Below are 14,180 nucleotides of genomic sequence, written 5' to 3' on the forward strand. Positions count from 1 at the left end.
ATACTTTATGTTCTAAATAACTGAAAGAAAAAACTTTAGGTAAACTGGTAAATATGGCAAATAATATATTCAAGAAATTACCCAAGAGCCAGTTTCCCCCTAACTCCCTACAGAGGGTGAGGCCAGGGGTCTGGGACAGTACCTCCTCCCTCCGACCCCTACACTGGTACCTGCCACTCCAATGGCACCTATCAATCCTCCTATTGCTCTCATGAATGAAAAATGCAACTGAGTGAATGCAAGCTAGCAAAATGCGACGCCCAGACTGAGCCCCTTGCCAGGGGAGTTAACAATCTTTCTTCTAAAACTAGGGGAAAAAAAAAAAAAAAAAAAAAAAAAAAAAACCAGGAAAGAAGGGAGGGAGAGAAGGAAGTGAAGTGCCACAGAGATCTCTAATGACCACATTAAACACTCCTAATTATAGTGAGGAGTGGAAGTTGGGTCTGATCTGGCAGGCTAAGCTGCAGCTACACATTTTTGGTGCTTTCAAAGGGCCTAAATTTGCCTTCCCCAACTGGAATGTCACATAGAGTCAAATTTCATGTTCATCATTGTTCTCTCTGTGCAGCTAGGTATGCCACAAGGTCTCGGGTTCCGGAGAACTGATTGCAGATGCTATGGGGAGATGGGCCCAGGTCAGTAGAGGGCACTTCAGGATTGGCTGTCTTCTAGCAACTGAATTCCAGGGGGCTACTCAGGGCCAAAAGAGAATGCATGGATCCCCAGAATACCAGCAACTGGACCTCATTACAAGTCAATATTTATGGCTTCTAATCTCAAATTGCAACCCACACTGCTTCCAGGGGCATCAGGGAAGTTTTGCAGCCAAGGGGAGCAGGCTGACACATAATTTACAATAGTAATTCCCTGGTCAGGTGTCAAGTACCTGTTGCAGAAGCTCTCAGCCTCGCTTTCCTGAATCCTGTTCTTGGAGTAGGAGAAGCTGACTAGCATGATGTGAGGGGCTCACTATCCTGGATAGATCCCCAAGATTACCAGCAATCACTGGAGTGACACAAAAGCATCCAGGTCCTGTTGAAATACACATTATCAGGAGTTAATCATTAATGTCTACTAACCTGTCATCACAGGTCAGTTGGCTAAGAGCTAGCCCCTGGGCCACAAGATGGCAATGTGTTGGCCAAGAGGAAATCCACGGCCTAGAAGGCCAAAGGCCTGGAGAAGACAGGCTTGAAGAGAAGGGCAAAGTTCAGGCCCAGAACACGTGGAGTGGAAGGCGTACTGAAATTGGAAATGGGTTGTAACAGGAGAGACTGGGTTTGCTAAAAACAAGGTTGCCTTGGGCTAGGCACAGTGGTTCATGCCTGTAATCCCAGGCCGAGGTGAGAGGATCACTTGAGCCCAGGAGTTTGAGACCAGCCTGGGCAACATAGCAAGACCCTGTCTCTATAAAAAGATTTTTTAAAAATTAACCAGACATGGTGGTAGACACCTGTAGTCCCATCTACTTGGGACGCTGAGGCGGGAGTTTTACTTGAGCCCAGGAGTTCAAGGCTGCAGGGAGCTATGATTGTTCCACTGCACTCCAGCCTGGGTGACAGAGTAAGAGACCCTGTTCAAAACAACAACAAAAGTTGCCTGAGCTCACCATTTTGCCTTAGGCTGAATTGACCTCTGCAGCAGTCCCAGAGAGAGGCCACAGTATCCCACAATGTATGATTTTGGTCTACTACTCAGATGACGATCTTTCATCTATCCAAGCTAGACAGCTCTATGCTGGGAGTCAGGGTACTCAGGAGTCTAATCTTGGTATTGCCACTGACTGTATGACCCAAAGAGAATACCTTAAAACCTCTGGGGCCCACTTTGTTTACCCTTAAAGTGAAGACATTGTCACCCATCCCACCATTACAGGGTCTTGTCAGATTTAAAAAGTTATTTTGCTTTGCCTTCATCTCCTTTTATACTTGTGCGATATGGTGTCACATAATTCAAGTCTGCTGCTCTTTTCTCCCTTCTTCCAATAAGCATATTCACCACTCTTGATAATTCTCCTGTAACCTGCTGTCCTTCCATCTCTATGAAAATAGTAACAGAACTTAATAACTAGTTATCTTGAGCAAGATCTATATCTACAGTAACTGGTTAGGAATTTAAAAACCCAAACTGGGTTTTTAAACTACAGACTCATTTGATTAGAGCAAAGTGCCACTGAGGCTCTTGGCATGGAGTCAAGACCCACAAGAATGTGGATGGCTGCTCTGAACATACCCATTCCACCACTGGCCAGACATTTCAAACATCTCCACTATGATAAATGTATATATTTATATATAAAATCTGGACTGCGACTGTATGCGGGAGAGGAGACTGTGAACCAATCCTGTGTTTCTGCCCAAATTTGAATTTCAAGGCCTATTGGGCTTCCTTGAGAAAGTGCAACCCTGCTGATTTGGCCAAGCTGTGATCCTAGGAAACCTCCTTGTGTTGCGGGGAGGTGGGAGTGTTAGGGGGATGGAGAGTGCGAGAGTGTCCAAGGTTTACAGGGGGAGCAGTGAATGTTTGAGCCAGCACCATTTCCCTCCCAGTCTTCCTCTCCCACAACACGTGGAGCCTCGGAAAAAGCTCAAAGAAGAGGACCCGAGAGTTCCTGCATGTGCTGGCTTCCAAGTGCTCCTACTCTGCTTTACATTCTCTCCTACTGAGCTTATGTCCCCACCCTCCACCTCTTGCAAACTGTTGTTTACTGGCCTGGTCACCCCCTAGAAGGCAAGCTCCTTAAGTGCATCTTGGTTCAGTCAACAAGATTCCTTCAACAAATACTTGTGCCAGGCACTGTGCTTGCTTGGCTCCGGGAGGGGAAAGGAAAAGTTTCTCCCAGAGGGCTCGGCACGAAGCTAGCTACAGTGTAGGTACACACTGTTTTTAAATGTATACCAAGTTTCCTTTCCCTTTTAGGTCCTGTGAAACACTCTATGCCACTTATTTGTAAAGGCCCTGGCTCCTTAATCTCAAATGCCCTCTTATCATTTCTCCTGTACCTTCAGCCCAGATTCAATAAACATGAGCTCGGACTGAGACTTCTTCACCAGAGGCCATAAGAGCAAGCCATTTGGTCCACTGAGTTTCCTCTTCCAACCTAAAGACCTCAGGCTGCTCCAAATTCTCTCCACAGAAAGTAGATGTTAGGGTGAAGGGGCCCCAAGAAAGGCCCCTTGCTCATTTGCAAGTAGGAAAATCTAACATAAGCTAGCACTGAGCCCCAGGGAGAAAGGGCTTGGAAGCTCACCTGGGAGTAAAGTGCTTGCTGTTATCATCTCCCTTGGCCCTCCCAAAGCACTCACTGACAATGTCTCTGTCATCTGGTGCTACCATGAATTACACAGAGAAAGCCTTGTAACATCCACAGCATCCATTCAAGGCCATAGATTGAGGGCACAACAGTGAGATGATAGCTCTGGAGACAGGATTTTACAATAGTTGTCAAGGACACTTTTTTATGGGGATCAGCAGCATTTCAAGAGTCCAGGCCCACTCACCAGCAGAAAAATGGGAGCATGTTATGGTACTGATCTTGGGGAAGAAGCAGAAATGGGCAGCCAATCTACCCACACGTCCATAACTGAACCACTTCACTTTAGCATTCCAGGTGGAGCACCATTAGAAATCACATGGAATTCTACTTTGGGCCTGCAGGCTAGAGGCTGCCAGTTCTTGTTCATACAGTGTGTTTCCATGTAGGGAGAGAATTGCAGGGCCAGATGAACCCATGCAACTCCCAATGACTGGAGACTTGCAATGAGTGAAACGGGTTTCTGGCTGTGATTCCAAGTTGGAATAGTTAAGGGAAAAGAAGAGTGTTCACTCCATGATTGAAAATTGGCAATAATCATGTACAATCACATACCCACTAATTAACCATATGACTAAATCCATTTTGGTTAATATCTTCTTCCTTTTGGAATTGCTTGCAATATGTAAACATATGCACACACAACATCCAAAAACAACACTGTGGACACATAATAAGAATATACTGCTTGGAGATAATACCCCATCAAGCAACTGGGAGACTGCATATTGTACAGCTTGGAACAAATTTAGAAAATTAAGACAACTCGGAAAATTTAAGGTGATTCCTCTCTACTCATCCGTGTTTCCCTCTCTCTTTCCACCCCGCTCTTTGCCTTCCTCTCTTCTCTCTTCCACTTCTTGGCCCCAGTCCCCCATCTCCCTTATCTCCCTACAAGATCATTTATTGTCAGTCATGCTAGCTGCTTGCTGGCTGCTTACTAGTGCCAAAACATCATGTTCCGACGTAATTGAGCCACATTATTTGACAGAATTATTGCCGTCAGTTACTTGAATGGTGTTACTAATCAATGAAATGAGCCTTGTAAAATCCAGGTTTGTGGGGTGCTTTACTTTGAGATGATGTGGGCTAGGTTTCTTGACACATAGAGAATCTATAGCTTTGTCCAGTCTCTCTCCCTGGCCTGTCTGTTATATAAATATCACCCTTGTGCATCTCTCCCTTCTCATACTTGAGCCATTTCTTACAAACTCTGGCAAAGCCAAGGCTGTAGGAGTGCCACAAAGTACCCCTGCACCAAGAAGTAGGGAATTGCGGTGTGCAGGACAGGAAACCCTGGAAATAACTAGGTATTTCCAGGTCAGTCACTGCAGCTGGGCCAAGTTCCCCTTTGGTGCTTCCCTCCTTCTTGCCTTTGCAAGTCAACCAACGACAACTGCAACAGCCTTGGGAATACATTCGACTTCCCGTCCTGGCCCCTCCGTCCCTGGGGCTCAGGTGAGCAAGGTAGGGGTGCCGGGCAGGAAGGAGAGGAAGCGTGAAACGCAGAGAAGCCTCAAGGCCTCCAGCCGGCCCTCATTTCCCCACGTAGAGTTGACCTGTCTCTGTGTCCCCCGACCTGCTGAGTCCCGGAAGCTGGGTGGAGGGCTCTCCCGCTGCTGAGCTTTCCCACGCACACGCACACCTGCGCGAGCTCTCCCAGGAGGACACCGGCCCCAACCGGCGGGCTGCACAGGGGAATGATGTTGCAAGTTCGAGCCCAGAGGTGTCTCGCTGCCCGCCGCCCGCCCCCGGGTCATTCCTCGCCGCCCGTCTTTGCGGCGAGCGCACCACTTGGGCGGGTAGGAGCCCCTGCAAGGCCGGCTGGCGTTCTGCCACCCTCCACTCCGTGGTGTCTAGGGGGAGTAGGTCATCTGCGCCCGCCACTTACTCTGAAATCTTGAGGCAAGCATGAAAGCTAGCCATGGTGCTGCTGAGGGAGCCGCCGGCCGGTTACGTGCCTTGCCTGCTGGGGTGCATGGGAGCCCGCGCTGTGGGCATGCCCTTAGAGGCCGCCACGTGGGGGCAGCTCGGCACTTCAAGCGCCCACACGCACTCAGCCCCAGACCCGCAGGCCGAAGCAATAACCAGCCAGATAAAATTTCTTCTCCAAGGCCTCTCGCTGTCTTCTGATCTCGTTCCAAAAGGGCTGGGCTTGTTCCTTACATGACTGGGAACTGTTAACTCCCCTTTTCCTCTGTCTCCATCTTCCCGCCACTACTGCATCCTTAGTGCAAAATACCAGATGCTCTTTCTTAGCCTCTCTGTATCCCTGCAGGGCTGAGTGTGAGAAGTAATTTGGAGATGAAACTCTAAGGAAAGAGTAGAGGCTTTTATCCGAGCAGTAAAGGACACTCAAGGGCTTTGGGAAGGAGATGTAAATAAGTTGCTTTCTGGCATTTTAGATGGTGCAGGCTGGAGGGAGAAGGGAGCGGAGGGGAGAAGAGAGAAGACAGGGAAGAAAGAAAATTTAAGTAGCAAAGCTGCAAGCATTCCCATCTAGATGTGAGCACTGTTTTTGAGGTGTTCTAAGCTGTTCTTGTTCAGTCCTAAGGAAAACTATTTATTCCCTTAGCCAGTCTGGGGCCGTGAACCAAAAAAGCAAGAATTTCCGTAAAATTGTGAAATATTTTCTGCTCTTGAGATGAAGGTCCCTACCAAAGGTTGTGTGTACACGGGGAACCCCAGTTATAACATGGCTTACACTACATGGATTCAGAGATGTTGAAGATCAGATTGTGTCCACAGAAAACCAAAAGAACTGGAGAGAGAGAGAGAGACAGCGAGCAAAAGTGTGACCTAACGTTGACTGCCTGGAAGACCCAATAGGGCACTTTTCCCAGTCTCAGTCCCATAAAGAGGCGTGTGTCCCTACCTTGGTCTCTGAGATGCACAGATCTGCAATATTTTGATTTTTTAAAAGTGCCTAGTGGGAGTGCGACACGCAAAACAAATGCAGATGCAGGTTTTTGGCTTTTTAAAATGACTTAGAGGAATCAAGAGTTTCAAAAGGTCATGATTTCTCCTGTACATGTATTCATGAGGGGAATTAAACACTGCCCAGCTGGGCCTAATCTGACAGGCTTTCCAAATTGGGTTTGCCCAAATAAGAATAAGAAGAAAGAAGAAATTTAGGCTGGGGTCCCTTCGGGGGGTCTTGGCACGTCTGGTAGCAGAGGCCTGTTCTTCCTTTCAGCCTGAAATAGGCAACACCCTGCTTCTGGAATTTCATTGGGTGGGTAGGCTGGGGTCTCTGGACAGGGCGGTACATGCGACCCTCTCTTGTTAACTTTAGGGAAAAGACACATAACTGAACAAGTACTAGATTTATGTTGTAGATGCTAAATTCTGACCTGTGGCTAGAATTTCTAGCTAGAATTCCTTTCTAACTCAAATTTGTGGTTAGTTCTCCATTATTCATATGTGGCTGTTGCTTACCCTCTTAGTACATTTCCTATAATTGTGTTTTTAATCAAAGAATAACTTCTGGAATACCTACCCCAGTTGTAATGTCAGCAGGCAGTTAAGAAAGACCAATTTTAATATTGGCCAGAAAAGAAGCTAATTAGAAAGGCAAATCTGTATCATTCCCCTCCCACCCAAATAGAACACACTCTGAAAACGATGAGCTTTAGCGTTTGGATAATGCATGCTTTGTGATTGTCTGTGTAACTCCTTCCTTCCATTACTTCAAATAATCAGAAGTAGAGAGTCCACAGAAAATCCATCTTATAATCCCCAAACTGCATTGATGGCTCCTTCTACTGAAATCTGATAGCACCTGTGGTCAAGGCTCTGGTGTCAGAGTTGTGTTCAAATTCTGACACTGGTTAAGTTTCTGAGGTGTGGTAACTGCATTGTGATTGTGTAGGAAAATGTCTTTGTCCTTAGGAAATACATGCTGAAGTATTTAGAAAGGAAGTGTAATGATATATACAATTTATGCTCAATTAGGTCAGAAAAAATGCATAGGATTGTGTGTGTGTGTGTGTGTGTGTGTGTGTATGGTGAAAGAGAGAGAGAATGATAAAGCAAATGTGGTAAAATGCTAATAGTTGCTGAATGTAGGCGAGGCATATATGGGTCTTCATTACAGTATTCTTCAACTTACCTGTAATTTTGAAGTGTTTTCAAAATAAAAAGTTAGGAATGAGATGCTTGCTCTGCCTGCCTTTACCAACTGCCTTACAGCAAATTATTTACTTTTTGTAAACCTGAGTTCCCTTGGCTCAAAAGTGGAGATATTAACAGAACCCATCTCAAAGGGTTGTTTTGTTATGAGGATTAACATGAGATAATAAGCGTGATGCCTTTAGCATGGTGCCTGGCCCTTAGGAAGACCTCAGTAACTGATGGGAATTGCTATTACCATACCATTTCCAGTCCACATTTTATTATATACTGTCTTTTGTCGTCCTCGTGGTGTTTCAAAGTTTCAAAATGCCATATAATTTCTCCTTAACTTTAGAATTAAAAGTCTCCAGAGGAAAAAAAAATTCTTACATTTTCTTTTTTTCTTTTCTTTTCCTTTGCTTTCTTCTTTCTTTTTTTTTTTTTTTTTTTTTTTTTTTTTTTTTTATTTTTGGAGATGGAATTTCGCTCTGTCACCCAGACTGGAGTGCAGTGGTGTGATCTCCACTCACTGCAACCTCTGCCTCCAGGGTTCAAGTGATTCTTGTGCCTCAGCCTCCCGAGTAACTGGGATTACAGTGTACACCACCACACCTGGCTAATTTTTGTATTTTTTGTAGGGATGGAGTTTCACCATGTTGACCAGGCTGGTCTTGAACTCCTGGCCTCAAGTGATGCACCTGCCTCGGCCTCCCAAACTGCACATTTTTTTCTTATATTTGTCATGGTACAGTGCTGAGTGAATCATAGGTAGTGAATAAAACACCTTGTTGAGGGACTTTGTGGTTACTATTCTGTGGGATCTGTGATCATAGCATTGACTTGAAAATGACCACATGCCCAAAAGCCAATCATTAGAACAGACCAGTAGAAAATGTTAGAATAACATGGTAGGAGCTGGATAAGGCTGGATAAGAAGATAGGACTACAAAAACAACTATTTGGGGAATAGATTTTTTTTTTTTTAGCTCTGGATTTTGGAAAGGGTTCATCCTTTGTAAATCCCAAGAGGGCATACATTCCATTACTTGGCATTCCGGATGGGAATAACCTCTACTAAGAAAGTTGGGCACATTCTTAAGATGCCGGGCCGATAACGTAGATTTCCAGGTGCCACATAGCTCAGTCACTTGCTTCCAGCAAAAGATAAAGTACAAACACCATGATGACTCCCCCCAAATCCCAGTTCCTAGATAAATGCCTCCATTGCTTTGGGGGAAATCGGATCTTCCTGGCTCTAACCAATGATTCCAGTGAGTCTAAAACATGCAGGACAAATTTAACTGAAACCTTCAGGACTGACTCAAACCTTCAGGACTGACCAGGCTTTTTAAACATGCGGCTCTAGAAAAATCTCTATAATCGGCCGGGTGCAGCAGCTCATGCCTGTAACCCCAGCACTTTGGGAGGCTGAGGCGGGTGGATCACATGAGGTCAGGAGTTCGAGACCAGACTGGCCAACATGGTGAAACCCCGTCTCTACTAAAAGTACAAAAAATTAGTCAGGCATGGTGGCTGGCACCTGTAGTCCCAGGTACTTGGGAGGCTGAGGCATGAGAATCGCTTGAACCTGGGAGGCGGAGGTTGCAGTGAGCAGAGATTGCACCCCTGCACTCTAGCCTGGGTGACAGAGCAAGACTCTGTCTGGAAAAAAAGGAAAAGAAAAGAAAAATCTCTATAATCAGTAGATCCAGAAATGGAGAATAGTGAAACGTCCTTACTTCTGAACAGGTGCAAACCATTCCAGAAGGTCCCTCTCACTCTCTGTCTCTCCTCCCCTTCCTTTGGCTCATGTCTCCCTGCTTTCTCTTTCCCAATCCCCTCAGCCCACCTCCTGAGGCTCACTGAATGAGCTCCTACTAAAGGCTGGCAAAGATGTGGGTGGGTTTAAGGGTGAGAAATGAGAGCGACAAAGCCGTTTAGTGTCTACATCCATGTGACCCTGCTGATTAGAGCATCTCAAATGGAGTGACATCTCACGAAGTCCAGGAGGATGAGCTAGAGATCTGAGTTATGGCTTCTATGGAGCCATTTCACCAGGCTTCTCAGAGTGCCTTGAGAATATCTGCCCTCACAACGCTCTAGGGAGGCTGAGGGCAAGTGGGACCACCAGATCCAGAGTTGTCCTTAAGGGAGCTAGACTGGAAGAAAGTACACTTGGTAGGGCAGGGACCTTCCCCAACCCTCCTCCAACATTTGTAAACAGACCAAATCTGATATAAATTCACATTATGGGCAAAAGTAGGAATGGGGTGGGGAGAGCCAGCAAGATACTATGGTGGGTTAGGGGAGGAGAGGTTGCCTCCTAGGGAGGAATGCTTACATAATGATGCTTATATAGACATTTGCTAATGACAGTTATCAGTCCTGACTACTTCTTCCTCCCCTCTTCCCATTCCTCCTCCTCTCCCATCAGGCAGTATTCAGAATCATTGGAAATCTCTTGGCTGGGGTTGGAGTAGCGGGGAGGAAAAGTTGCCATCATTCACCACACTCCTGGCTCGTTCTTGTAGTGGAGGAGATTTAGAGGAAGTCTGTATAGTATAGAATGTCTACAGTGCAGTTTTATTACTTTTGGGCTATATATCCAATAACATAACACAAACTTGGCTCTAGGTGTGGTCCTAGGGGATCTGCCTGACTGAGCAGAGATGAGTGGAGTTTGTAACTAGACATTGCACAATGTCTCTAAACACACACCTGTCCATCCACCTGGCTGCTTGTTTGCCTGTATTTCAGATTGTCCCATTCAGGAGTGGAAACTGGAACTCAGATGGGGTCAATGATGCTATGAGTAAAGGTGCAAGGATGTGGAAGGCCCTTGCCAGTTTCTTGCTGGATGCCTTCATCTCCTTTCTCCTGGCTGCACGAAATTCTAAAATAATTCCCTCCACTCCCTCCAGCTCTCTGGTCCTCAGGAGCCTGAGATTGGAACAGTGCTCAGGAAGGAGGAAGAATCCAATTTTTTTCCTCACCTCCAGCCATATCCAAAGTCATAGTCTCCAACCTGAGAATCCCCAGCGGGGAGAAAACACACACATTTATCACTCACACTTCACTTAGCCCAGAGCTTGGAGGGGTGAGGCACTGCCCCACAGGCAGCCTTATCCAAAACCTGCATGCATCCCCTCTCCACAACCATCAGCCCGGGGAGCAAGGGCCCAGCCAGGGATGTCACCCCACTGGAGGAGGGACACTCGTTTGGCATAGTAAATGGCATTTTACCACCTAGCCGGGCAGAGAATTGTTGTGGCTTCCTTGGCCAGGCAGCTAAGAGGAAAGCAACCCCTGGGTCTGGAATCAGTGATTCACACAGGCCTACCCAAACAGCCTCCTGCTGTCATTTTCTTTCCTTCCTTCCTTAATATCCTGGAGAAGGAGTTTTCAGTGCTTCCTCCTGGGCTGCTGACATCCTGAGCTGAGTGACTGGTCAGTGGGACAAGCAGAGGCATGTAGCCAGGGTAGCTGGCCTCCAAAACTTCCCCAAAAGACAAAGAAAAAAATGGCTGGAAAATTCTAATGTAGACAAGGTATAAAATGATGAAACATGTAAGCCCATCTTTACCCTTCACCACCACCATGTCCCTATCTACCTCTTGGTTTCCTTCCAGGAAACAAAAGAGCCATGTGTGTATGTATACCTATATGTACATATATACACACACATATATGTATATATATATATATGTATGTATGTACATACATATACATGTGTGTGCATGTAAATGTATATATATGTTAACTGTGTGTGTATATATATATAAGTTATCACTATATATATATATATATTTATGTATATATTTCTTTGCTATCTTAGCAATCTCTTCCTCACAGGCCAAGGTGTTCTTCATACTTTGATAACTGCAGGCTCTTGAATGATCCTTGGGAAGGAAAATTTGAGAACAGATACACTGACTTCTCTCTTATACTCAGTCCCAAAGGTCTCTGTCCTTTTCCTTAGCATCTTAGAGCCTTGCTGTGTGCCTGGTGACAACAGCTGGTAATAGTAATCAAGCCAACGAATCGATGCATTACTTGTTTCCAAACACAAAGAGCGTAGGCCTGTGGAGAGGGTCCCCAAAAGAGGTGTTAATGGCAGGAGGTTCGAGTATCATGCTGAGTACAGTGCAGAGGCTATTTGAGTTGAAGTGGGGTGGGGAAAGGAAGGTGTAGATTTTCAGGCCACCTCCTAATATACCACCTACTCAACTACAGAACTGAACTGCCCTGCTGAATTACTGCCATCCTCAAGATGACTTAGCATTTGTACTTCAATGTTCACCTACACAAGGGACCCAAGAAAAGGGGATAAACAGAGGAACAGAAAGGGCTTTTCTTTTCAAATTAAACTTTCTATTTTGAGGTAGGTTCACAAGCAGTTAGTTCACATGTAAGTTGTGAGTTATCACAAGTTGTAAGAGAGATCCCACATACCCTTTACCCAGTTTCCCCAATGGTAACATATCATTAATATAAAACTTGGTATAATATTAAAACCAGAATATTAACATCAATGCAGTCAAGATGCAGAACGTTCCATCACTACAGGGATCCCTCATGCCGCTCTTTTATAGCCACACCTGTTTCCCTCCTTCCTTTTCCTTAACCCCTGGAAGTGACTAATCTTCATTTCTGTAATTTTTTTCATTTTCATTTGACATGTTTTATAATGGAGTCATGTAATATGAAACTTTTGGATTGGCTTTTTTTCACTTAACATAATTCTCTGGAGATTAATCCACACCATTCTATGTATCAATACTTCATTCTTATTTTGTCATTGAATGTCCATGGTATGGATGTATCACAGTGTGCTTAACCATTCACCAATGAGGCACAGCTGAGTTCTTTTCAGCCAGTCTCCATCCAGATGGGAGATATATTTCCTTGAAAATTCATGAAAAGAATGTCAAACCTCCCGATATCCAAGGTGAAAACAGAGCCCAAGAGCACACATAGTAGCTATGTGCCCACAGCCTGCTGAGGCTCAAAACTGACAGTTCGCCCAAAGCTCTGGGCCTTGCTTCTGCCCTGCAGGGCACTGAGACTAATGGGTGCTTTGATAAAGGGGTATGGGAAGGAAGCAGGCAGTCTTATTCAGAAACTTGAATCTGACTTCAAAGCAACTAAAGAAATGAAATGGCAACCATATCCCAAGGGAGTGGGGAGCAGAACTTCTGCCAAATCTGAAATCTCTTGCATATTTTTTTTTCTGACCTTTTGGGCAAGACGCAGGAGGAGGACTCACTCCTAAATGACTTCCTATAGGGCCTATAGGGAGCTATATGGTTTCTCTCAACAGTGGTTACCTCTGGAATGAGAATTCGGGGTGGGCGGGATCTTTCCTTTTTAAATTAATGTACTTCTGAACCAGATCGTTTTTTCCCACAATGAGTATATATTCTACTTTTGTCATCATAGAAAAAAGTGATTTTTAAAAGTCACGGTAGGGTGTGGCACGGGGGAATGAAAACAACTGCAAAGGCGTTCTGAATGGAGAGTCCCAGTTGAAAAATGTCTTGGGCGTTCCTTCACTCCTACTTTTTTTATTTTATTTTATTTTATTTTGAGACGGAGTCTCGCTCTCTGCCGCCCAGGCTGATGTGCAGTGGCCGGATCTCAGCTCACTACAAGCTCCGCCTCCCGGGTTTACGCCATTCTCCTGCCTCAGCCTCCCGAGTAACTGGGACTACAGACGCCCGCCACCACGCCCGGCTAATTTTTTGTATTTTTTAGTAGACGGGGGGTTTCACCGTGTTCGCCAGGATGGTCTCGATATCCTGACCTCGTAAGCCGCCTGCCTCAGCCTCCCAAAGTGCTGGGATTACTGGCGTGAGCCACCACGCCCGGCCCACTCTTACTTTTATTTATTTATTTATTTTTATTTTTTACTTTTTTGTGATTAAAATAAAACTTTTTAATGAGACATTTTGCATTTTCATTTTTTCACAAGTCTTTAAAATGGTTATTTTACATTTAATTTTTTATTTTTAAGTCTTGGGGGTACATAGTAGGAGTACATATTCATGGGGTACATGACATATTTTTTATACATATATAGATACAGGCAGGCAATACCATCACATCATGGAGAATGAGGNCATCTCAAATGGAGTGACATCTCACGAAGTCCAGGAGGATGAGCTAGAGATCTGAGTTATGGCTTCTATGGAGCCATTTCACCAGGCTTCTCAGAGTGCCTTGAGAATATCTGCCCTCACAACGCTCTAGGGAGGCTGAGGGCAAGTGGGACCACCAGATCCAGAGTTGTCCTTAAGGGAGCTAGACTGGAAGAAAGTACACTTGGTAGGGCAGGGACCTTCCCCAACCCTCCTCCAACATTTGTAAACAGACCAAATCTGATATAAATTCACATTATGGGCAAAAAGTAGGAATGGGGTGGGGGAGAGCCAGCAAGATACTATGGTGGGTTAGGGGGAGGAGAGGTTGCCTCCTAGGGAGGAATGCTTACATAATGATGCTTATATAGACATTTGCTAATGACAGTTATCAGTCCTGACTACTTCTTCCTCCCCCTCTTCCCATTCCTCCTCCTCTCCCATCAGGCAGTATTCAGAATCATTGGAAATCTCTTGGCTGGGGTTGGAGTAGCGGGGGAGGAAAAGTTGCCATCATTCACCACACTCCTGGCTCGTTCTTGTAGTGGAGGAGATTTAGAGGAAGTCTGTATAGTATAGAATGTCTACAGTGCAGTTTTATTACTTTTGGGCTATAT

The 14,180-nt window shown here is 45.3% G+C and overlaps 1 protein-coding gene across 1 annotated transcript in view; it reads right to left on the reverse strand.

The window, feature by feature from the left end:
* The window catches only part of KIAA1210 (KIAA1210 ortholog), an 85,475-nt gene extending 80,622 nt beyond the window's left edge, over window positions 1-4,853 (reverse strand). The window contains 3 exon segments of the mRNA XM_017873509.1: window positions 907-1,032; window positions 4,564-4,804; window positions 4,806-4,853. Coding sequence (XP_017728998.1) covers window positions 907-1,032; window positions 4,564-4,804; window positions 4,806-4,853 — 415 coding nt within the window.
* Between the last annotated feature and the right edge of the window lie 9,327 nt (window positions 4,854-14,180).

This window comes from Rhinopithecus bieti, unplaced genomic scaffold (genome assembly GCF_001698545.2).
Source record: "Rhinopithecus bieti isolate Rb0 unplaced genomic scaffold, ASM169854v2 scaffold_8300, whole genome shotgun sequence".
NCBI lineage: Eukaryota > Metazoa > Chordata > Mammalia > Primates > Cercopithecidae > Rhinopithecus > Rhinopithecus bieti.